Source organism: Copadichromis virginalis, linkage group LG7, assembly GCF_057382275.1.
Source record: "Copadichromis virginalis isolate Kocher_CV1m ecotype Utaka linkage group LG7, C_Virginalis_male_GT1.1, whole genome shotgun sequence".
NCBI classification, from domain to species: domain Eukaryota; kingdom Metazoa; phylum Chordata; class Actinopteri; order Cichliformes; family Cichlidae; genus Copadichromis; species Copadichromis virginalis.
In genome coordinates, this window is record NC_140624.1 from 44,123,038 (window position 1) to 44,149,751 (window position 26,714).

General features: G+C 40.8%; 1 protein-coding gene across 2 annotated transcripts; it reads left to right on the top strand.

The window, feature by feature from the left end:
- The first annotated feature begins 1,281 nt into the window (after nucleotides 1-1,281).
- On the top strand, nucleotides 1,282-18,234 carry LOC146705752 (AP-4 complex accessory subunit RUSC2). 2 transcript variants are annotated; one of them, XM_085463561.1, is made up of 10 exons: nucleotides 1,282-1,567; nucleotides 8,029-9,427; nucleotides 9,725-9,941; nucleotides 10,032-11,039; nucleotides 13,309-13,385; nucleotides 13,493-13,667; nucleotides 13,749-13,854; nucleotides 13,945-13,991; nucleotides 14,641-15,304; nucleotides 15,437-18,234. In XM_085463561.1, exons 2-10 carry the CDS (start codon nucleotides 8,084-8,086, stop codon nucleotides 15,546-15,548), a joined length of 3,750 nt encoding a protein of 1,249 aa, XP_085319687.1. In that variant the 5' UTR covers nucleotides 1,282-1,567; nucleotides 8,029-8,083; the 3' UTR covers nucleotides 15,549-18,234. The 2 variants fall into 2 exon arrangements, with proteins under 2 accessions (XP_085319687.1, XP_085319688.1); XM_085463562.1 differs by having other exon boundaries at nucleotides 10,032-10,940.
- Nucleotides 18,235-26,714: the final 8,480 nt, after the last annotated feature.

The window sequence follows — 26,714 nt, forward strand, 5'->3', positions numbered from 1 at the left end:
GCCGCTCTGGGTTTATTGGTTCAAGGTTGTTGCTGTTGTTTTTTTGTTTTTTTTTAAAGAGATTTTTTTAATGTATTTATTTGTAAATATTGTAAATAATGTAAAAATTCAAATATACTATACATTTTTTTTGAAGAGGTTGTACTGCCCACATCTTCATTTTCTTTTTTAGTAGTAAAATAAATTCAAAACACATTTATATATTTCTCACACTTCCTGCTACTCTTTCAGTTGAGGAGCTTGAAAAACAGCTTTCCACCCAGCTAAAAACAGAATTTGGGCTGGAACTTTGTGCCAAAATCTACTGTCATTACTCATACCTGCAGTAGTACTTAGTACTTATGCCTCTGTAGTTATTCTGACATGTTTGGCAGCTTTTTAAAAATGCCACAAATACTGCCTGAGCCCATGACCTCACACCAATGAGATTTGAAGATACCTGCCCTAAATGGTTTATATCTCGCATTAATGAGGAGAACTGATTTGCCCTCTGAGGTGGCCTTAAAACTGTAGATTCAGAGCTGCGTCCTCACTCTTATTAAGCTTTGATAGATGCCCAATTCTCTCCTTCAAAATCTGGCTTACATATGAAAGCAGAGGTGGCCATATTTCCCACCAGTTGGGTTTACATGGGGTCAGCCAGCAGAGCGTCAGCCAGTATTACAGAAGGTCTTGAACATATCACGTCTCTTACTTGGACTGAAGCTGTTATTGATACCCTCACCTAAAAGGGGTTTTAGAGCTGTCAATCACGTGAGAATGGGAAGTGAAACACATCAACAACTGAACCCTAAATCCTCAGTTTCACCGCTAGAGGGCGAGCTGGGGCTGTTTAAGAAGTGAATATGCTATGGCAAAAGCACGTTTGAGACGTACAGGCCTGCTATCCGCCAAATAATACTCTATTATTAGAGCAGCAAGGGCGTATAGTTTTGAGAACCAATGGATCATGCCTTCACTGTTTACTACACCCACCACTTATATTGTTTATTATGAGTGTGGATAACAATAATAATAATAATATTTATTCTTGAGTAAGAAAAATAGATGTCAGCAATCAGACGAGGCACTGAACAGCATGTTTATTTTTATCGTTTCCACCCCCGCCAAAAACAAAACAAGACAAAACAAAAAACAACAATAACAAAATAAGAAAAATCGAAGTATATTAGGTTTTACTTGCTTCCTACCGGGTGTCTTGGATACTTGAGTAACAGGAACTTCTCCCTCCTCATTGGCTAACCTGGTCGTGACGCAGCAACCCATCCATCCTGAGCGGTGGAGAAGCGGCGGCGTGGGGACCGCTGTGTCTGTGGGGGACTTCAATGCCGGAGCGGTTTCATATTACCCTAGTGTTTATTAATAGTTATGAATAAGAGGTTTTAACCGGAGATCTCTGACAACATAGATGAAAACATTAGCTTTCATAATACGCCTTTGACGGCTCTAGTGCGTCGAATAGTCTCGTCCGTAATAATAAAAAAAAGTGCATGTTTTTGGACCAAACCACATCCACATGAAGCACCTGCTCGGATGGAGATCACCTTTAACTGACGGCTGTTTTCAAGTAGGTGCTGCTTTGAATGCGTTTTGCGCTCCTGCTATGTTGCCTTTCATTAAGTGCTTCAGCTCATATCTTGTTCTCGTATTTGGTCACTTCACATTTTCTTGTGTGTGGGTTTGCTATTTCTAGAAGCTGTGTGCCCTGCCTCTTGTTGTCTAACGTGTCCCACTTAAGCCACTTTGAATATTTCTTTGCCATTGTGTAGATGCACACAAACACCTGGCCGCAAGGTAAGATGCAGGTCAGACATCATCTCTGATTCTCGAGATCCTCGTGAAACTTTCCCTTCACATTAACTGGAGACCACGATGAGCAGTCACTGATGTTGTCTAGTTACAGGGCATCGTCGCTCTTAACAAGCACTGTCTGGGCCTCTTTGCTTTCATGTAACCACAACATCCATCCTTCAGGTTGATGCTAACTAGACCTGACAGATATTTCTAGAGAAGCAGCTCAGTTAATCAGAACCATGTCCATGCGCTCCAGTACGCAGAGGGCCGGTTTGATTGGCTTAGATATTTGAGATGCAAGGTAGGAGGACTACCGGCAAAGATGAGGAGTTGTATCCACTTTGCAGTGATGTTGTTGCAGACAAGTAGTCTGAGGTTCTGGCCTACATTCCTGTTATATTATAATACTGAAAATAGGGTGACTCAAGGGAAACTAAACTAAAGGACTGATATTCGTGTAAGGTTCCTAAATGTTGACCAAATAACTTAAACTGATTTGTTTATTACGAGTATGGATAATACTTTAAATAATAAACATAACTATAGTTACATTTTATGAGCAAATTCCTTCATAATATAAGGTAGACAAGGGTTAGAAGTCAGAAGCAGCATGTGCTGAGGTTTGGGATACTGACACTTGATGTATAGATGTGACTTGTGATAATTCAGGGGTTCAGTGGGATTCTGAGACCTTCCACCATACATACCTGGACTGAAATTCATAAATGCCTTTATTTTCAGTATAGCTGTTGATACTAATGTCAAATGTAGCTATAATATCTTACATGTTCCAAGACCATCAGGGAATGATGCCCATGAACAAGGCTGTTATGCAGTTGGGAAGTGGAAAAGCTTTCATTTCTAAATTAATCATGTCCTCGTATTTAAGGAGCCAAAAATGATCTGCAACAAATGAAATGAAGAAATAAAGACAAACACAGAAAAACATATTCAGGTTCATAACTTGTTGGACAAACATTGTTGAAATTTGCCTCTGTACACCACCACAGTTGGTTTCAAATCAGACAGTCAATGTGTGACTGAAGCGCAGACTTTAAGCTTTAATTCAAGGGGTTTACTTTTTTAATACACAGTCCTCATCTCCAGAGGCTCAAAATTAATTGGACAAACTAACATCATTTTAAAAAAATAAGCATTATTTTTAAAAGTTTGAAAATCCTCTGCAGTCAGCGACTGCCTGAAGTCCCCACAAAAACAGTTTCCTCCCACGAGATGCTCTGCCAGGCTTTTACAGCAGCCACCTTCAGCTGCTGCTTGTCTGTGGATCTCTCTGCCCTCACTTTTGTATTTAATAACTGAAAAGCTGAGATCAGGTTAAAGACTTGGCCATTGAAGAATATCTCGTTTCTTTGCCTTGACAAATTCTTGGGTTGCTTTTGGAGCATGTATTGGGTTTTTGTCCATGTGCACAATCAAGCTCTGTCTTATCAGTTTTGCAGCATTTAGTTGAATCTGAGCAGAGAGTGTAGCCCTACGCACTTCACAATTCATGCTCCTGCTTCTATCGGCAGTCACATCATCAATAAACACCAGTGACCCAGTTCCACTGGGAGCCATATATGTCCATGCAATAAACATTGACTCCACAAAAATTAGACAGGTGATGTGGTACGTTTCAGATAATGAGCTGTTTCACTTCTTCTCCAGACTTTTCTCTTACTATTATCATTCTGCTGAAAAATTCATCTTGGTCTGTCTAAAATGCTTTTTCCAAACCTGGCACTTTCAGATCTTTTCTGGCCGTCTAATCTGGCCTGCTAGTTCTTGAGTGTAGCCAGTGGTTTGTGCCTTGTTGTGAACTCTGTATTTACATTCATGCAGGCATTTCTTGATTGCACACTTGGACCAATTCCTTAAGTTGTTGCTGTCTCTCAAAGCTTCAATTGCATGATTTTTACACCCCCCCCCCCCCTTACTGCCCCTGACACCTCTTTTTGTCAACATGAGGTGAAATATATAAAATATGAGTACAGAATTTCAATCAACTTTATTTGTCATGATATAACAAGGGAGCAGGCCTCACCTGGCCATTAAACTGTCAGTCAATTGAAACGGTCAATCTTGAAAACCAGGTTTATTACAAAGAGTTGAAGTGTGACATGCACTAAACAATGTTATATAATCATTCAAAAATATTTACCAGAAACAGGATTTTGTGTCATATGATGTGATTATATGTTATGTGCAATAACCCACAGAAATACACAGAATGTGCTTTAATCAAAGATAACTCGTCTATATGATGGTGATAACTGTATGCCTTTTACTTTATGGCCAGGCGTGACATGCATATTTTAATAATATATATTTTATATTACCTGAATTATGATAATTGTAAACTGTGTAATGTTGTTTTATGAGCACTGCTGTCCTGCAACTGTTATTTCAGTCCCCTAAGTGAATTTTTGCCATAATATAAAAAATTAGCTGTCAAAAAATTAGCAAAACTCCTACAAGAAACAAAAAAGCGTACAATTGTTATTTTAGTATGTATGTGTTGAATTACATTACAGTTACATTACAGTGTTTTTAAAAAAGCGTCTGCGAAATCCAAATCTGCGTAATCTGTCCCAATGGATGGTTTTGGAAAATGTAAAGATTGTAACGAACTCATTAATCGCTTACATTTTTCAGTAATATGAACTCCTGTTCCTCTTGTGGATTATACAGGAGTGAAAATGGTTGGAAAATTGAAAGTATTTCTGGATGTAGACAAGATGCTTGACTATAAAACATTAATGTGCAGTTACTAAATATCCACATTATCCCTTCTTACTGGGATTCCACTGTGTGTTCGTGTGTGTGTGTGTTCACCTATCTCTGGTTGTTAATCAGGTTTTGTTAATAGATCACACACTAAATGACACAAATATATTAAGAAGATTTCGCTGAGGGACGTCTTTCACCGTTCTTATCGTTCTTATGGTGTCAGCTATTTCAAAATTTTGACTGTGGTAAATTGAGTTTGACACCTCTGATATATAAAGCCTGTATCTGAGCCAGAATCATAAAAATGGTATTTTAAATATATTTTTCTGTGAACCTGTGCAATCAAATTTCAAATAAAGAAAATAAGAGATCTAAAAAAAACCTTAATAGTTAATCAGTAACACATTACACATTTAAATTTGAAACAATCATATCTGTAAGTTCTTGACTCTTGAAAGTTTTCACTGCGCGTGTTATACGAGTCAGGGTAGGAATATAAACTGCAGGCTTTATGGGTCAGTGAAGGCCTATAACTGCAAGACGGTAATCATAGCCACTCATCCATCAACATAATCTCCATTACTGACTGAGCTAATGTGGGTGAGGAAAATCAGACACTTGTTTTGTTTTCAGGAAGCTACTTCACTTGTTCCTAAACCTCTATTCTACTTTGTTCTTTATTTTTCCAATTTCAGTCTGGTTTAAAGTCATAAAACAACACTACAACAACACACTTTTCTTCTGTGACTGAACATCATTAGCGCTCACCACTGGATGAATATTTTATATGTAGTTTGCACTTGCTTTGTATTTATCTTTTTTTCTTGTCCTCATTATTTTATTGCATGAAGGGGAGATGTTTTTATTTTAAACGAGTGTGTGCAAAGTCAGCAGCACTACACGTGAACATGATGGAACACTTTCAATTAACTAAAGTGATGTGAAAGTGTATTTACTCTTAGGAGTGCCAGCGGAGCAACTCTGCAGTGCAGCTGCCCTAGTTACAGAGCAGCCAGATGACTGTGAGTGACTGTGGTTGGCCCAGGCTGAGAGAGGAGGAGTTTGTTATGGTTGACTGAATTATGGAGTGTAGGCTGCTAGAAGCAGACTTGGATGGCAGGACCGGGGGGGTAAATTGAGGGAGAAGACTGTGACAGCAGTAGCTTGCAGATGTGTTTTAGGTTTTTATCTTCTTCTTTTTTTCTTCTTTTTTTACTCCAGATTTGAAAATGCATTTTTTTAAATCTAACACTAAAATGTTTAAGTAGGCCCCTGAGCTGCATATACAGTTGGAAAATCCACTTGATAAACTGTACACTCTCGCTTTTCTCTTTAATCTGTTCACGTCATAAAACATTGAGCTGCAGTAATCACTGAGGTAAGAAAACAGAAAAATGAGAAGCACGTATGCAGTAATAGACAAATCCTCATGCAAATGGCAACAGCAAATATATTTTTTAAAAAGATGTAATTGTGCTTTGCACAAAACTCTAAACGTTTTCAGTTATGATTAATGCTTGTCAGTGTTAGCTGATGGCTGTACATAGAGACTGAGCATTCCATCAATGTAGTGTACTTAATACCAGTGTTGGGTAAGTTACTTTAAAATAGTAACTTAGTTACATTACTAGTTACTTCTCTCAAAAGTAACTCAGTTACTTCAAGTTACTCGTTACTTTCAAAGTAACTAGTTACTAGGGAAAGTAACTTTGGTTTTACTCAGAATTCTCTTGTTAATGTGTTTCTCCCATAACTTTGCCAGTCTTCTAGCTTGCTTACTTGCCACAAGTGCACTGTGCCACCTACCAATAGAAAGGATATGATAACGTGCATATTTCCACGAGAGAAATCCCACGCCTGGACCATCATTGACTGCTGCCATGATTCTAGCCTACGTCACAGCGTCATGTGCGCCTTTTACATCCAACACAAAAACTGCAGTCGTGGTGCTTTCGATTGTACTCAGAACTCGGAAATTCTGCCTTCTGAATAGGAAGATGTAGGCAACACCAGACTGCAGATGAGCTGCATACAGGGCTGGACTGGGACAGAAAATCAGCCCGGGCATTTTGACTAGAAACTGGCCCACCATTATAGGAAAAATCATAAAGCCTTTGAATGAAAATAAACACTGTTGTGACAGTGATGTACACTGTTTTGATGGTATATATGCATCAATCTATCAATCGTTTGTTGTAAGATTCAGATAATTATTTTTTAAAAGCTCGACATTTTAAATGAGAATAAGAAAGAAAAGTATTTCTTTGTGCCCCCCTTTCCCTGTTAATGCCCTACAACCCCCTGGCAACACTTTGCTAGATCCGCCCCTGCACAGTTACCAGCTGTCAGCTACCTAAAAAAGGATCCTGGTGTTATTTGTCTCTCAGAAACAGTTCATAACTTCCCTTCAACTCATTCATGTCACCTAAAAAGTAAACCTGTTTCTCCATCACCTGTTCAGCTCTGATGATCCAGTAAGGACATCTCCTGGTTTCATCTTCATGTTTCCCTCTCACCAGATAACCAAACCATATCATGACCAGCAGGTTTACAGCTGTGGCTCCAGCAAACATCAGCTGATACTAGAAATTAATATTAAATAAATTCTAACAACAGCTGATCAAGCTTAAACGTGCTGCTGTTGTTTAGCGCGACATCCGCTGGTTTCCTCTTTCGGCGCAAAGTGAGCGATAAACAAACAAGAGAGCCGATCAGCTGATCATTGATCAGTTTTCATGATTGAAGTAGAAACGGGAGAGGGAGGGGGGAGAAAGAGAGAAGAAGAGGCAGCTGTGCAGCAAAGACACAGAATAACTCCAGCTTTGTGCCTTTTCCATTGTAGCTGAATTACGGGACAAACTGTTCCTTTTCACCTCAATAAGAAGCGTTTAATATTTTCTCTGAATACCAGACGGGACGGTTGGCAACTCTAATAACTTATGAACAAAATAAAGTTCAACTTCATTAACTTCATAGCACCCACCCAGCTGTATAGAAACTCCCGTCATGCTAGCTAGTAGCAGTACGGAAAAAGTCAGAATAACGAAAATAAACTACACCTAAACTTGGTTCATATCTGACCCAGAGAGACTGCAGGTCATAACTTCTTACCTGAAGTTCAGTTCACACTTGGACCGGCGGCCGCCTCGGGTCTCTTTTCCTTCTGCGTCCCTTTTCCTTCATCCACCTGCTGGCCTCCACCACTTGCTAATGTTACTGAATCTGTGGAAGCTCCGCGATGCCACCACACGAAGTAACGAGTAACGACCCTATCTAAATCCCAGTAACGAGTAACGCGTTCCTGATTTTGGCATAATAACTAGTTACCGTGCTCGTTACCACAATAATAACGTAGTTACTGTAACGCGTTACTTAATAACGCGTTAGTCCCAACACTGCTTAATACTGATTTTATCTTCGCTTGTACAAGCTTCCTGTTGTATAATTCTGAATGAATTTCTGCAGAATCCCCAAAATTTAATCTATTCTGTGTTACTCTTCCAGGATTAAATTATAGGAACATGGAGACAGCTTTCGTTGTCCAGCCCTATCCAGAAGTATGATTGGAGCATCCAGTCTCTCTGGGGACACCTTGATAGCCTGCCACTTCCCCGTGGTGCAGCTTTCCACTTGGCAGCTTCCTGTCCAGGCCCTGTGCAGCTCTGCCAAGAGGCCCGGCCGGCTGTGCTCAGCAGGCCTGACTCGGGCCGTGTCCCTCCCAGAGCAAGAGTCGATAAACTGTGAGCATGCCTTCACCGGTGACCGGAGACATTTTTCCAGCAGCTACAGCAGCCTCAACGAGGACCGGACAGAAGAGGAGGGAGGCAGCGACGGAAGCTGGAAGTACGAATCCACCTCGTCGCCCGAAGAGACGAGTTCCCACCAGAAGAAGGAAAGCTCCGTGCCTAGAAGCAATGTCCGGTCACGCAACTCCTTCCTTCCCTGTACAGAGCTAAATGAGGACGAAGAGGATGAAGACAGCGACGGAGATAATCTGCACAGATATCACGAGGACTCTTCGTTCGTGCTGCATGGAAATTCCAATTGGCCGCTAAGTAATGTCGCCACAAACTACCCAATATACCCAAAGCCCCACGGGAACCTGGACAGTGAATGGGGCAATGAGGGAACTATGCTGGTTAGTGAGAGCGATCAGGAGTGGCTCTCTAACCAGTCCAACCAGATGGACTCACTGCCACCTGAATGCCAGTGCTGTCACATGAGCAGATCTAGCATCACGATGTTGGCTTGTTTGGAGAAGGACTTAGACAGACTGGAGGATAACATGTCCTGCTGCCTCCACGGCCAACACAAATGTTCCCCAGAGCTTCTTTCCAACAACCACACGGAGTATGTCAGTGACTCTTCCTGTAACAGTTCTGACGGCGTCTTGGTTAACTTCTGCACTATGTACAACAGGAGCAACAATCCTGCCACACCTCATGATCTCAGCAGTCCTGCAGCTCACCCCTCTGGGTCATCAGAGGGATGTGTATTCCTCAACCTCCAACCTGTCCCCCAAAGTCAGAATGAAGAAGTCAAACTTGATAGCATGACGGTTTACTCTCCTCCGAAAGAGGAGGTTGACATGCTGCTTTCTGCTTCCCGCCTGTCCCCTCGGGGCCTTGACTCTAACTGCAATCTGTTCTCACTAGAGGAGCTACCCGCGGGTCTCTCCTCTCTAGAGGTATCAGACCTGACTGCCTGTCTTCAAAGCCAGGCCACACTGGCCATGGGGACCAACCAGAAGTACTACAAGCTTGTGACTTGTGACCTCTCTTCCCAGTCACCCAGCCCGGCCTGGTCCAGTGTCACCGGCTGCCCCGAAGGTCAGAGCAGAGGCAGCCCCTTCCTTCTCAGTTTTGATCAGAAGAAAGAAGGACAGCAGAATGAAATTGAGAAGGTAAAAAAAAAAACTTTATAGTGTTTGGATGATTAAAAAAAAGATTTAGAAGTACTGTTTTTAGATCTATAATTTTAATGTGATTTGCAAATAGAAGAAATGGCAAATGACTCAATTAAATTATGTACTAATGTTTTATATATCAGTTACACAGCTTTGATAAGAGTAATGAACTTTGCTGCTGCACACATTGTTCCCTTTTGACAATCTGACCACCTTTTGGGAACAGCATTTATAAACTTGATAGAGGACCAGCAAAAGGAGACGGGTGTTCAGTTTTGCTGTTCTCATTTTCAGATCCAAGATTACCAGGTTGCAACCACCTCCACTGACAAAGCCCTCTGCAGAAAGAAACAGGCAGATAGCATCCAGAACCTCTCCCACACGCCTTGCTCGCTGTGCCCCAGCCAGTGTGGCCCACATAGCAGTAAATGCCAAGACGCAAGAGTGGCAACCACACAGCCATCTGTGATGCAGGACCAGGAGCACAACTATCCTTGTGATACTGAGAAGGGTAAAGCAGTGGCTAATAGAAAAATCCAGTTCTTTTGCTTTGTGTCTGTGATTTTGAGTGAAAAATCTTTATCTTACATGTCCTTCTCAGGACCAAGTCCAGATGTGGTGCGCTACAGTAAAGCCCAGAGGCCAACCTCGCTGCCCATCCAGCCCTTTGTTCTGGTTCCTGCAGGAAAGCCGCAGCCGCCGTCCCAGCCCCTTGGCTGCCTGCTAGAGCAGTATCTAAATAAAAAGAGCAGTAAGACTGCTAACATGCAGCCGGCCTTCAGTTTCAAAGGCAAAAGCAGCCAAAGTTTTTCAGATTTTCACCCATCACCGACAGACAACCACTGCTCCATCTTCCTAGAGGCTCCTTCTAGCTCTGATACCTGCTCCACCTGCACACCAAGCCCAGAGTGCTTCATCCGCACGCGTTCATGGAATCAGTTGGGTGAAAGCCAAGACTGCACCGGTCCATGCACGTCAAACAGCAGCCTGGATTCACATCATACTAGTTGTCCCACAGAGGCCCAAGAGCAAGACAAAGCAGGCCCACATTCAGGCCAAACTCAGACTAACACTTTGCTTAGTCTTGTCTCGGCTCCGAGTCGATCCAGTCTCATTAGGATTCCCACCTACCAGGACTTGATCAGTCTCACCTTTGAGCAAAGCCAAGTGCGCGCCGAGCCTAAAAGTGCTAATCATTCCCTTAACTGCACCACCTATCATTCAATATTGTCTCAAAACCCACCCACTTTAACCATCACCACTGACACCCACCACCCAAACTCGCAGGTGTCTGTTTCTCCTCCCAAAACCTCACTGCCACAGGAAAAGCTCCCACAGTGTGGAGCGGCACCTGCAGCTGACTCAGGCTTTTTTCACTCTAGTTTCACAGCTGCCCTCTCCTCAGTGGCTCCTCTCTCCTCTCTGAGTTCTCTCCTCTCCTTGGCCGCTTCAGGGCTGCAAATCCAGGACTCTGCTGGACACAGTTTGAAGCCAAATCAGAGTCATCACAGTGAGTCTCTGATCCTGAGCGACAGGCCGCCCACAGAGTTCAACCTCTCACCCGATACGTCTTATGAGTCCATGTCTATCAGCCATCTTCAGAGGAGAAGTGAGCCTCAGTTGACTGCTGATAAATGATGTGAAATACTGTCAATATATTATAATTGAAATGTAGTAAAAAGTGACTGGATTGTCTAGCCGGTGATGAGTTGTTAAGAGCAGCAATAAAAACTCACAGTGCTGCAGCAGTGCTTTGAATACCCTGAAGGGGCTTCCTCTCAAACATGACCTATTTTTAACTCTCCCAGCACAGGATTGGCTGAGCCGTCCTCTCTGTAGCCTATGTGTGCGCGACTGCGGGACAAAAGAGAGAAGGATGCAGTAGAAACAGTGTTAATGATTTATATCGCAATCACTTTGTTTTAGTGCTACCATATAAGTCGCTTGGTGTAAATATAGTTATATAAATGTAAACCATTTCCAATAAGATAAAGATTAGTAATAGAGGAGGCATTTGCACAACTGCAAAAAGTCTATGTGGTGCAGCACTGCAGGCAGCATCAACATGCATAAAGAATTTACTGTGACATTTGCAGAGGCTAGCCAGTATGAGAGATGAAGAAGAGAGACAGGGTGAAGCAAGTCATTGAAGACCGCTGCTGAAATGGAAAAAACGACTCTTTCATCTTTGGTTCCCTTCGACATTTGCATTCCTGAAATATGATAATGAACCCCGAAACCCTGCTCTCCTATGACTGTGTATTGACCCAGTTAGTGAACACTTTCTTGAAACACACGCTGATAGTCTAGTGCAGTGGTTCTTAACCTTGTTGGAGGTACTGAACCCCACCAGTTTCATATGCGCATTCACTGAACCCCTCTTTAGTGAAAAATAAAATATGATTTTATTTTTCAAATTCAAGACATAGATATGTTTTTTATTGGTGCACAAAATGAGCCGTGCATGTCACGGTGGAGACTCTGCCGAACCCCTAGGGTTCGATTGAACCCAGGTTAAGAACCACTGGTCTAGTGTCATGATTTTAAACTGATAGTACAAGGAAAGTCCCAAAACAAGCTGACTTATACCAAAACCTACCTAGAACTATCCATCTCCAGAGTTTTAATTCATCATTAAAAGAAGATATGGCTTTTTGGAAAATAATCTACATAGAGAGACAGCAATGCAGCAAATCAGTCGCACTAGGGGGAAACAGTTGGCCAGTATAAAATCTGAAATTGAGGACTGAAATAAAAAAAAACTCCAGCCATCCATTTTTCTTTTCCTTATCCAATTCAGGATTGTGGAGGGGTTGGAGCCTGTTCCAGCTAAGAGGCAGAGGTCACCCTGGACAGGTTGCCAGTCTCTCCGGGCCAGTCCCAGTCTTACAGGGCTAAAGTGGAGCTGTGTCTAGCAGTTAGAAAGCTTAAGCTTCCTGAATTAGTTTTTGAATTTCATTTAATACATTTTGAACACTGTCAGAATCCTTAACTTACACAAATACGCTCACTGGCCACCTTATTAGTTACAGCTTGTCAGTACAAGGTTTGATCGCTTTTGCCATCAGACTGCCTTTAATTCTTCGTCTCATAGATTCGACAAGGTGCTGGAAAAATTCCTCTGAGATTTTGATCAACATTGCTATGATAGCACATGCATTTACTGCAGAATTGTTGGCTGCACATCCATGATGTGAATCTCCAGTTCTACCACATGCCAAACATCTATTGGACTGAGGTCAGGTGACCGTGGAGGCCATTTGAGTACAGTGAACTTACTGTCATGTTAAAGAAACCAGTTTGAGATGATTTAGGCTTTGTGACATGATGGCGTCATGGTCAGCAACAGCGTGTGCCAAGAAAATACCTCCCATACATTGCACAACCAGCATCAGCCTGAATTGTTGATACAAGGCAGGCCAAAGTTTTGGCCAAATACCTTCTGAATGTCGCAGCAGATCAGGCAACATTTTTCCAATTTTCTGTTGTCCAATTTTGGTGAGTTTGTGTGAATTGTAGGCTCCCTTTCCTGTTAGAAACAGCTATTAAAGTTGCTATTTAAGTTACTGACATTATCCATTTCCACATGTCTGAATGCATTGTTGCTGCCATGGAACTGGCTGATTGGATGGCAGTCAAAAAGTTGCACCAAAGTGTCCAGTGAGTGTATATCAGCCTAAACCTGACAGTTTCTGGGTGTTACTCATTGGTTGGTCATGCATCACACCACACATAAGCTTTAACTAGCAATGAAATCAACAGAGACACCTTAACACCACACCAGTTCATGCTCTTGAACAAGTATAAAGTATAAAGTTGTCAGATATTGTATCTGAATAAAATTCATCCTGTCCAACTTGCTTGTTTGGTGTCTCCAGGGTTGCTGAGGTCTGTGAGCAGGGCGGTGGATCTGATTATGGCTCATTTTGGCAGCAGCAGAGATCCTGAAGAAAAGGTATTTTGCTGACCTTAGCATTGTTATTGACATATCACAATATAAATGTGCCAGCAGGTATATTGTGTAAGCAAAAAATATAATGTATAACATTTCCTCTGGCTCAGATGCGCCTGGGGAACAGTTCTTACAGTCCTACAATCGCTGGTCTGGTCCTGGAACACTTGTGTCCAACGATCCAGGATATTCTAGAGGACGGTCTTAGGGATCACAAACTGGATTTTATAATCGGACAACGCCGCAATCATGCCTGGAGTGTGGTCGAAACCTCTACTAGGATTGGTAGGCTAAAGGGTCTCATCAGTTTGCCCAAGCAGGATTCTGTGGTCTTTGATATAGTTTTATAATCTCTGTTTAACACAGGTCCATCCACCAGAGTTCTTCACAGTCTTGTTTCCAAAATCAGACGCTGTCCCCAGCTCACCAGCCACTGCATGAAACTGAGAGCCTTCATCATGGGCCTGCTTAAGTAAATACCTTTGATGTTACTAATGAGGCAAATAAAGATGTGCGAAGAACATAACCTTTGATGTTCTCTTGGTTGTTTCTTTTCTTACAGCTTGAGAGCTTTGGAGTTCTGGCTCAGTCATCTTCAGAGTCAAAAAGGTGAGGCGACAGGCAATTTATAGTTCTTTATTTCTGCCTCCAGGGAGCCATAACTCAGCTTGTGCACCACTTTCGCTGACACTCAGTGAGCTTAACAACTAAATGGATTGCAACGACTCTTGAAATAACATAATCTCCCACCTGTATCCTGCTTTTTTTTACTCCTCAATACTTTCAGTCTGTTGGCTGTCTTCTTTGGATTTAGCACCAATTAGGGAATGCTATCAGTCTAACAACCTAAAGTCAGGTTAACCAGCTAAACAGCTGTAAGCTTATCAAAAACTTGTCAGTAGTTATCTATAGTACAGGAGCTGGAAATCTTAGCTCCTGTCGCTTTAAGGCTGTCTCCCTAGAAGTTCAATTTTTCTGACTGGTTGTCCCTCGCCAGGAATGTCGGGTCAGTAGAAAAAATGTTGGAGAATTTGTGTTTGGAGTCTTTCTGAAGCATACCAGGACTAGATTTATCTTATTAATTGAACATTTATCCATGAAAAATACGAGCATCCAACTTTAAATAAGATAAGACATAATACAGCTTTTTAAATGCTCTAGTCCAAAGTACCCATGATAAAAACTGAACCGAAGCTATCAAAATATTATTGCTTATGTGTGGATCTGTGTGTGATCACTTCCTTTACTTTCTTCCTAGATGTTGTGAAAACCTACTACCATTCTTGGGGGTTCCTGTCTATGTCCCTGGGTCGCTGTCATCCTTTGTTTCAGGAGCTGCTTCTTCTCCTGCAACCACTCTCTGTGTTGCCCTTTGACCTCAACTTGCTTCTGGAGCCCCGACTGTTACGCCACAGACAGCTGTGGTCAGAGGAGCAGGCTCTCTCCCCACCTCAACCGTGCTCAGCGCTTTTAGCAACCAGCTGGCCAAGACTGCAAGGCGACAAAAAGGAAGGCATCAGCTACTACAGTCAGATTTCACACCAGATTGATTTGCACCACCAAGAGTCTCTCAGCTCTCACAGTTCAAGCTGCAACAAGCAACAGTGTGGTTGTATGCAGACCAGCAGGAGTCCAGTGTTAGCTCCTATTCCAGAGTGGTGTCCTAAGGAGCCTGACGTTGTGGATGGAATGGAGGACTGTAGCCAAAATCATACAGATACTTGGTTTCAAATAAGTATGGACAACAAGAAAGAAGAAACAAAGGTGGAAAAAGACTGTGGCATCTCAAATCCACCTACTACCGAACAGGCACAAAGTCCTTGTTGGGGTGGGCTTCGCTGGGCTAAACTGTTTGGAGCAACTGGTACTTCATCCACACTGGGAGCAATTTCTCAGAGTCACACAGGAGCACACACCACAAAGTAAGAACCAGTGAGTGAATGAGCGAGTAATCCTGAGTAGTAGTTGTTGTAGTTGTTGTCTTTGTGAGGATGCTATCCAGACAGTGTGTTACTCTACTCATGAGCATTATCTCTTTATCATTTGTTTTGAAGCCACAGGCGACCATCACAGTGGCTACGTTTGGACCGATCACAGCTTGGACTCTTGGCTCAATCCATCAGGTCCATGAAGCTAGGAGGAGCTCAAACAGACAAGGACTGCTGAAAACTAAACCCTCCATGGGGGAGAGCCAGACTGCAGATTATTTACTGTAAGAACAAAAGTCTTAACTGGATGAAAGTGCAGCGCTTAGCCATGCTGCTGCAGAACTGAGAAGAAAGCACAAAAACGCAAGATTAACAGCTTTGGCTCTTACTCAGCAAGCTTTGCATTACACCAAATGTTGTGAATCAAAGCAATGTTTTTGTGTTCTTGCTGAGTACCTGTTAAATATCAGCTTATCACCATGTTGTGCTTTTAAAACAAATTAGCGCTATGGACAGGGGAGGGTGTAGCATCACAAAGTGTAGCATAACAGCAAAAAAAGACTAGTTTAAGTGGCAGATCTTCACATCAGACTAATAATGTGTCAATGTATAAATTAATTGTCTATGTATGCAGAAACATGTGTTACATATAGTATTCATGAAATTATAAATGTCAGGAAAAGACCTAGTGATACTGATATAATAGCTCTCTAACTAGTCACTCAAATTGGATTAGATATGCACTCACTTCATAAGCTAGACCTGTTCAACTGCTTGTTGATGCACATCTAATCAGTTAGTCACATGGTAGCAATCCAATGCATTTAGGCAAGTATACAAGGTCAAGATGACCTGCTGAAGTTCAAACTGAGCATGAAAATAGTTGCTTAATGGGCTAGGCTGGGTAATTTAGGAACCAGTTTACAGTTTCTAAAATACAGAGAATGGTCAAAAAAAGGCCAGGTGAGCATGGCCATACTACTTTGAGCTGATAGGAAAGTAACAGTGACTCAAATAAGCATTCGTCACAATCAAGGTTTGCAGAAGAGCATGAACGCACAGCACATCAAACCTGGGACCTTGACACTCCTGTCCGCAAAATTGGAAAACGAGATCTGAAAAACACTGCCTTGTCTAATGAGTGTCGATTTCTGTAGGGTCAGAACTTGGCGTAAATAACATGAAGCATGGATTCATGCTGCCTTGAATCAACAGTTCAGGTTGTTGTTGTTGTGATGGTGTGGGGGATATTTTCTTAGCACACTTTGGGCTCAGGAGTAACCGAGCATCATTTAAACACCACAGCCCACCTGAGTGTTGTTGCTGATGACGCCCATCCCTTTATGACCTCGTTATGATTCAAATCATGGATGTGCAGCTGAAAAATCTGCATCCGTAGTCATGTTGATATGAACTAAAATTTCCAAGCAATGTTTACAGCAACTTGTTGAATCTATGCCATAAAGAATAAAGGCTGTTCTGAAGTCCAGGTTCAACCCAGTGTAGCAAGGTGTGTGCATGTGCAGTGACAAACCTTCTAAGAGCCAGTTAGTGTGTTTATAACCTGCAGATGGTTGCTCAGTAGGTTGCTTAGTCTGAGGTTTCAAAAAGGGAGTACAGCAATTGGTTCTTTTTTTTCTGTGGAGTTTTGTAATTTGTGCCATAAGTTGTCAGATATGACTTGATAAATATGATCAGGCTAACAAAAATACAAATCTATTTAAAAAAAGATGGGAAGCCATATAAAATCTTTAAAAAAACCCCAATAACAAACAAACAAACAAAAAACAGGAATAAAATTACCTGCAAACAATTTAGCCCATCATTTACCAAAAAGTAGAAAAAGACAGCATCAAATATTGAAAATGGTAAGTAATTGGTTTTAAGCAAATTTTTTAATTTGATGCCAGTAACACTTTTCAGAAAATAGGGGACAAAACAAAACAAAAATAAGCACTTTGTGAACCATCTTTGCAGTCTAACGTGATTAAATGATAAAAAAGAGCATCATAGAGGCGCTGTCTGTCCGAAGTAAAGATGGTACTGGTGATCTTTGGGCCCTTGAGGGGCAGCATTCGCTTTCAAGAACATCTCGACCATCATTTTCTCGGAAGATTAAACTGATATCAGGACGTCAGCACCTGATATGCACATGTTCCAGCATCATGGCTGTAGTAGAGACTGGGAGGTTTCTGTGTAAATACAACATATGACACAGGGTGCCACACACAGGGTTCTCCTGCAAGGCGATGTCATTCATACAATGTGAATCTGTTGTAGACAGATGTTCAAAACTTCCCGTTTCTCACATTACTTTCCGTCATTGTCATTTTATTGATGAAAAAAAGAAAAAAGAAAGAAATAGGTGCTTATCAGTGCCAGATACGCCACACACACACTCACACACACCAGCCTCATGTAGTAGATTGTCAGTGATGGTTTTATTCCCAGTAACTTGCCTTTCTTCTCCATATTCACAGCATGGATTTATTGTAAATGCATGTCGAGTCAGCAAAAGTACAGAAGGTCGTCCTGTCTTCATTGGATCTCTCAACTTCCTTTCGCTGCTTTTCTCCCCTTTGACGTTTTTACAGGTGCAGATTTTGTTCTGGACATTTTCTGGCATGGAACTTTTAAATGTGTAGAGCTGTTTGGTTAATACTGTAGCATGCCTTCAGGTCTTCCAGTGATGTTAACCACATAAGCCACCTTGTGGCCGTTTCAGGTATTTAACTGTGTGTCAGGTATACTTTGATTGACTGGTATTGATATAAGATGGAAGAAAATGGAGGTAAATGTGACTTTCATTGAATAGTATGAGGTCTGTTAAGTTTTTCCTTCTTCCTATAGTTTCTCTTTTCCCCTGAATGCTTCCTCTAATGCCCAGTGACAATCAACCTGTTAATAAAGACTTGACATCTTCACATGTATTCACCTTTTTCTTTTTTGTGTCTTTACATTTAACTGCTTGTGATTTGAAAGGATTTGACAAATTTTACAACTTCATCATGCTGGTTACGATCATTTTATTGGGATGTGTGGTATTTTTTTGACTTGCTGCTCTTTTCCAGTGCAGTCTGGGAAGGTTTACCAAAGGTATGTCCACACAGGAAAAGGTACCCTGTAGGATGGTGTAGGAATAGACATATCCCACTTGTGGGAGCTGCCATGTTGCACTTTTGGAGACAGAAGGGGGGGTGTCCAAATTCATAGGCTGCATCCTCCTGAGGTCACATTTGTAGGCCGATTATGTCACAGGGCGGTCCAAATTCATAGACTCAGCCAACAAATGCACCCTCCTTTTCCCTAGATTTGAAGGATGGGTCAGGTGTATCCTTCGTGGCCCACAATATAACAGAATTCATAGCGCGGCCCAGTCAATTCCAGTTTCCAACAATGGCAGCAGCTACTTATACATATATATATATATATATATATATATATATATATATATATATATATATATATATTGTGTTCTGCTTACTGCCTCGTCTGTTTTTAACAGTAGACAGTGATTCAGTTTGCGTCTCCTTTTATTGTCTTCATTCTGTGTTTATGGTTTGGTCCTTTTGTCTTTACTCGTCATGTTTGACTTTATGCCTTTCTGTATAGTGCCTGGGATGCCCAGAACTCAAATTGCACTGTTGGAAGTTTAAATTGGTGTATTGCAAAAATAAAACTATGAAGACACTCAAAATAAACACATCGCTGTCACTGAAGCTAGTTGCTTGCAGGTGCCCACCTCAGAGTTATGGGAAAACAGTCAGAATTCTGACTGTTTTCTCAGAATTCTGGAAAAGAAAAAAAAAAGATCTGTCCACTTCTTTTATTTTTGGCGGGGGGGTATTTCTCCATGTGGAAGCACACACAGGAAGCAGCGCTCGGCCTCCTGGTTGCACTGTGGTGTTTACCAGTTGCTACAGAGAATTAAATTGAAACAAACTGATGGAGCTCAAAGTCCTAATGGAACCAACAAGAGCACCGAAACCTCTCCCGATAGAAGACTTTAAAATGTCTGCTAGGAAGTGCACAGTCTGTGGTCTGGTGATTTTATTGTGCTCGCTAACAGAGCTGAGACGTTTCTGTTCAGTCCCGTTAACAGATTATCGGCTCCATTTATTCCCCCACCAAAAAATATTTGTAGTCGAGTAAGCAGCATTTCATCTCAGACAGAATTTCAAGTGATAGTTTTCTTCATATAAGTAATATTTTATACAAATACACACACCAAAAACAATAATAAAATAAAATTCTGGGAAAACGCTCAAGGGCGACCCCTAGCGACTGTCAGCAGGAAGGACACGTGATATGACGAAGATGGGTGTGAGAACGTTTCACAAATTGTTTTCAATGGAAAGAAGATGAACTGTGGATATCTTATTCTGGGAAGAAACGAAATACCATTAACTAAAACTCTTTAGAGGAATTTTTCGAAAGACTTACTGAAAAGGGATCATAAATTATAGATTAACACTTTATAATATGACCAAGGCTGTAAATCCCCCTGTAATTAAATAGAATGTCAAAGTATTTTATTTCAGATTAGAATTTAATTATATTTGCCTACAAATGCTTAAAAACAAGCTAGAATAAGGGAGCAACAAGTCTATGGGAAAAAAGAATTATACTGTAAGTACATTTTAAGTAATGTCTAAGTAATTTTACTTAGTGCACGAGTAATTCTAAATATTATAAGTATTGCACAACTTTACAGGAAAGGAAGCACACAGTATTGTGTAAGTAACTGTAAGTACTGCATAATTTTTATGGTTCTTTTGCAAAAAAACAAACATTCTTTCCTCATGTCTTAAATTGTTAATGTGTACTTCTCAGGGTGCGGTTCATGTTATGGAGTGCATTAATCTTGCCTTTTTTTACATCTGTATTTAATAATCATTATGTTAATGTGCACGATGGATGTTCTATTATTGAGTTTCCCCCACTTTATATTAGGCATTTAGCAGGAATTTGGAACAGTTTATTGTTAATTCTGATAAGTTAAGTTTTGGGTTCGATTATAAGTAAAAGTAAATATAAGTATTACTTAGAATGACTTACGCTGTACTTAATTTACTTTAATCTAGTCTACCTACCTTTAAATAATTGTAGGTAAATATTATTTACTTTTGAATTTCAAATAAAACAAAATTCAACCCTATTACAGCAGAATTACATGCTTAGTCACAGGCTGTATTATAAAGTGTTACATTCAGTGTCTTACCAGAGGATACTTAATCTTTGGAAAATGGGAAATAGTTGCAGTGATTTATTGAAACATGCACACATACATGGAAATACAATATGCAAGGTAAAATGAGAGTTTGTACAATTAAAATAAGCCTAAAAGTCAACATGTGGTATGGCAAACTTTATTCTTCAACACAACCTGTTAGGGTACCTGGGTCGTTGAGCCAGTGGTTTCAGTTTTGTACCTTTATTTGTGTTCTCATCTTAGTTATTATTGTGAAGGTTTTGGTTTCTGTTTTGCATTTCTATTTTCCCCAGTTCTTCTTGTTGTGTAATTATGTAGTTCTTAAGTTTTAGTTTCCATACTCCCTCTATTCTATCTGTGTCACTGTCTGTGTCTCAACACGTTCTCACTCCCAAAGCGTAACATTTTACGCTAGGTGTCAAATCGTCACCATATTACGCTTTCGGCTACCCACCACGTTCCTAAATGACGACCTCGGAAAAAAGAGGAAATATGAGAACCGTCTGGACTGAATCTACACGTTTGCTCTTTTTCTTCAAATCGCTTAGAAACACGCTATTTAACATCATTAAAGTCCTGGTTAAGGTCAGGAATAAGGTTATGGTCAGGGCTACGGATAAGGTTAGGTTTAGGGCTGGAATACAGGGCTGGAATGTCTATTACGTGGGAGCGTCATTGCACTGGATTCCAGCCATAACCCGCCGCGTACCATAAGAACGCCAAAGGTCTCCTTTCGCGTTCCTCAGGAACGCCGCGGGACGTGACAAAACGTCGACATGTTACGCCTCGGGAGTGAGAATGGGCTGCCTGGTCCCACGTCTCTGTTCCCTCTGTTGCAGTGCCTGCTTGTGAGTCTGTGACTGTAAGTTCAGTCTGTGGTTCCTCTTTTACTTTGAAAGTCCGTGTCTCATGTTAATGCCTCTGGTTTTGCTTCCTTTGTCTCGTCAGCCCTGATTTGCCCCAGCTGTGTTTCCCTCCTGTCTCCTGTGTCGCAATCTACCTTCATCTTGCTGTGTTCTGTCTGTCTGTATAAGTTTATTTTGGATTCTTAGTTTTGTTACTTTTGAGTTCAGCATTAAAGCAGTTTTGAGTTCACGTTTTGCCCCCGAGTGTCTGCACTTTGGGTCCTCTATATCACCACTCCTGCCTGCACACAGCCTTCACATGACACAACCTGAAGACACACACACTTTTACTGGATTGGCAGTGTGTTCAGCATCATGGGCCCAAAAAATGAAACTGCTGCTAATCTGACACTTTCAGGTGATACATAGAGGATCAAAATCTGATACATTTTTGTGCAACCCAAACCATGACAGAGCCTCCACCATGTTTTACAGATAGCTATACATACTCACTCCTGTACTTCTTTGAACTGAAAATTTAAAGTTTTAGATTAACCCTCTGGGGTCGCCGGACTATGGAACGCCAGGACTGCCATAATGAATTAATTAAATACACCATTAAATAATTAATTAAATGTGGCAATAATTAATTAAAATTGGAATTAATTAATTAAATAAATAGTTATGACACATGTAATTAATTAATTATTGACACATTTAATTAATTATTTATGTATTTCACATTTTAATTAATTATTGACACATTTAATTAATTATTGACACATTTAATTAATTATTTAATGATATATTTATTTATTTCATTTTGGCAGTCCTGGCGCCTGGCTCTCATCATGAAATAATTTTATCTGTCAGCCTCACCCATCAAACTCAGGGGGCGGGGTTAACGCTGATCGAGTCAAAACCATTGCTTTGGCCTGGTGGCCATTGTTTCTAGCACACAACAACCGGCATGTGGAAGCTAACAGAACTGAGCTTTGAAAAACCCTGTTTGTGTGTTACCAAATACCGTTTTAATATTTTTTTAGCCGAGAATGTATAGTGGTTTAATCTTCATATGTCTGGTCGGTTTGTCAAGATACAGCCTCTTTGCAAAAGTGCTTCGATGATTTCGGAGATGTCTGCCCAGTCTCACGGCAAAGCGTGGGATAGACCTGCTCGCCTCGCAAGCAATCCCACCGACAAAGCGCAGGCCCCGGTACACAGCTGTAATAACCCCCGCTGACTTCTTTTACTGAGGTTATATTTATCGGTGTTTTATTTCCTGATGTTCTTATGTGTCCTACGTGTTTCAGTCGCCAATTCTGAATTATAACTAACATTAAAAACATGTTTAAGGAGGAGAGAGAGCAAATAAATCTGTTTAACATCTGATCTTTGGGTTTTTTTTTCAGCAATCAGCGTGACCTGTGTATAAACACATAAAAGAGATAACGTTGGTGTTTCCGTCATGTAGTAACTGCTGGCTTTAACTGTACAAAGGTTGTTCGACACTATGAAACACATACAGACTTCATGATGTTCGGCTAATATTTTTATTGTGAATATTAATCATGAGGGTAAACGGCCCTGTACACCACGGAGCGAGATCAGCATATCCACGATATCCACGATATCCTCAGCTCCATGAGTTAACACAAAGTTTCCCAGCTGACTATCTAACTTCCAACTATTCCAGAGACGTGAAAATATACAGCATAAAGAAAAGTGCAAGAGACTCAGCAGCAGATTAGAATAACAGTTATACATTTAATAAATCACCAAATGAATCCAAGAAACGAGCAAACCTGTTCCGACAATTTGAGTTTGTATTCCCTCAGCTGCAGACTCGCTGCTGTTTAAATGTTTGAAAAGGAAGATTAGATATAAAAAACGTCAAACATAGACTCAGTCTGCCTTCACATTTGATATGAGGCCAGCACGTATAGTGGCCTCAGCAGGCTATTACTGAAATACACGTGCTATATCATAAACTATGATATAAACAGGGAGGTCCTATTAACATGTTTAGTTTTAAGACCTTCCTGCCTTTAGTCTCATTCATGAGCAGTATTAGTTTTCTTCTAACATCCAGAAGTCTGCACGATGCGTTTCATAGTTTGTAACAAGCCTTTGACAGGTAAACATAACATGACCGAAAAAGCAAAAAAAAAAAAAAAGAGAGAGAGAGAGAGAGAGTGTTGACATAAGAAGAGAAAATGCTCTCAATTATGGAGACAGGCAAATGGTTCATTTATGTTTGATGTGTGTTTATTCCTCCCTAAATATCGTCGGTGAAGTTTGCCATGCACGTCAGATTTTCCTGCGCATTTTTATACCTCTGCCAACAGAGAGAGAAAAAAAATCACATTCTAACAGACAGCTGGTGCTTAGAATACAGTTGAATAACTATTAAAAAACAGATGATATTTAGATGATAGTTCAGTCTAACACATGTGCCAGTGAACCATTAAACGTCTGTGAAACTATGCAGTTATGAAACGTAACTTTAACCTCAGCCAAACCGATTTGCTCAGTTGTAAATAAAACAGCGAAGTAAACGTGACCCGACAGACAGAACCTGAGTGAATGAAGTCCAGCGTTTAACCACTGAGAGCTAAAACTCAGCAGAGGTTTCAAAGCTGTGTGCCGGTGATTGGACATCAGCCGCTGATAAAGCTGGCTCGCCTATAAAGTGCTCTGTAAGGAAACAAGCTCCAGCAGCTCTGCGCTCGGGGAAAACACTATATTTACTTATCTTGTGCAGAAAAATGCGCTGACATTGCGTTATATCGAGCACCGGCTGCCCAGTTAAACTGTGACTATCACCAGGTAACGTAGGCGTGTTTCTTGAATTAGCAGCAGGTGTTAAACAGCTGACAGATGAGGAGGAGGATGCATGCAGGTAAACTGAGGGTCTGTTGAGCTGATCGCATGGTTTCGTGAGAAAAATGTCAGCTCGTTCTTTATGTTACAGAAGCACAGAGACACAAGACCAGGCGGAAAAGAGACGATCGTTCGGTGAAAATGAGAATCTGCGAATGCAACATGTGGAACACGGAGAGTGGAATATGTAAACAAACCGGTTAACGTAACCCCCTGGGTGCACTCTGCATGCTAACTGTTAGCAGAGCTAGTGAAATCTCTGAAAACATCTGAGCACTTTTGCAAACATGTTCTATGTTGACAACCTGACCAGACATACGGCGCGACATTCACGGCTAAAACACTGTTAAAAGTGTAGCTGGTGACAGAAAAACGGGGTATTTTAAAACTACACCACCACCATTGCTGCCTGTGATTTGATCTGCATTCTGGGATACCTGGCTGCCCCAAGTCTACACAAGCAATCGATTATCTAGGATCGACCTGTTTTGACTTACTTTGCACGGCAACCAATCAAATGTTGGAGAAGCTGCATGGGCAGCGTTAACCCCGCCCCCTGAGTTTGATGGGTGAGGCTGACAGATAAAATTATTTCATGATGAGAGCCAGGCGCCAGGACTGCCAAAATGAAATAAATAAATATATCATTAAATAATTAATTAAATGTGTCAATAATTAATTAAATGTGTCAATAATTAATTAAAATGTGAAATACATAAATAATTAATTAAATGTGTCAATAATTAATTAATTACATGTGTCAATAATTAATTAAAATGTGAAATACATAAATAATTAATTAAATGTGTCAATAATTAATTAATTACATGTGTCATAACTATTTATTTAATTAATTAATTCCAATTTTAATTAATTATTGCCACATTTAATTAATTATTTAATGGTGTATTTAATTAATTCATTATGGCAGTCCTGGCGTTCCATACCAGACGCGCTGGCGCATCAAAATCACATGACCAATTTAAGACGACACAGCTACAAGATGCAGCACGTCAGAGTCTCCATTTCAACTTGGGTCGAAAGTGCGGACCTCAAACTATATACCAGTTTTTGAATTGTGTCGATGGGCCACGTAAAACCAGAGTTATGATAAAAAATACACGCGATGTTTTTTTTCTGAACAAAACAGTGGTGTTTACAGCGGGAAGAACGGTAAAACTGCATTTTCTACAGACAGCGCTAGCAAACACTCTCCGCTTGCGAGTGAAAAAAGAAAAAGAAAAAACACCCCTTCCCTATTGGTGTTAGAGTTTACCATGTCAGCCAATCAAAAAAATGATATGGCAAACATGTGAGATTTGGTTGTTTAGGGAGAAGGGGAAGTTTTTAGGGGTGACACCTGCAACGGAAAGCGGGCGAGCGAAAGACAGAGAGAGAGAGCGCGCAAGTTTTCATATGTGAGACATTAGTGACGTTTAGCGTGTTTGGAGGCTATAGTTAGTTTGTTGTGTAGTTACTGTCTTGTATTGTGTGTCAGTTAGACTGCTGAATTTCATATTTGCTCTAAAAAAGCCGTCAAAGTTCCCATATGGAAAACTGGACTGATGCACCTCCTGCTGTCAGACCTGCAGGGTTTGGGCCTGTGGTGTTCTCCTCTGTCTTATACTGAACACAAACTATTTTTTTTGACTGGCACAAATAATTTGTGTGCCTTCTTATTTGATGCAGCACACCTGATTGTTCTGTAAATAGATTTAAATGGTTATATAAAAAAACGCCTGAGGCCTTGGCTGCATTTTTAGGTAAATAAATAGTACCTTATAACTTTGTTGTTTGCAAAACTTGTGCATAATTTTTAGAAATATACAATTTCTATTTGCATTTCAAGTTATGAAAATGATTCGTTAAACATGTTTGTGGGTTTTACAGTAAAAAATATAACTTTTTTCTACTCGGATTTTGAATTTTTTGTTTGAATTTAGATCAACTGTGCTAATATAGTATACCCAAATGAAAAAAGAACTCAAATTTCAGATATTTGAGGTTGTGCTGAAAATAATGATACCAAACAAGGCAAGAAAAACACATTTTAAAGGTGAAATATAGAGGTAAAATCAAAAGTGGTCAAAAACGGCCAATTATACCCTGGACCCCAGAGGGTTAATCACTTCGTAAAACCTGTTGACACTGATTTTCAGTCCAGTTCTGGCATGGGCAGTCAGGAAAAGCTGAAGATAGCTCGGGCCCCGCCAGGTGGGGGAAGAAGCAGAGTTGTCCAGTCCAATGGAAGGCGGGTGGCCACGGCGGGGGGCCTGGGCCGGCACCACCTGATCATCCAGAAGAACATGTGCCGGTTTAAGTTTGTCATTGGAAACAACCTCCTGCTGACCCCCAAAGTCCAAAAGGAAATGCTTCCAGCCCGGTTGAATAACCCTAAACGGGCCTTCATACAGTGGACGCAGCGGAGGCCTATGAGCGTCATGCCTGACGAAAACAAACTGCA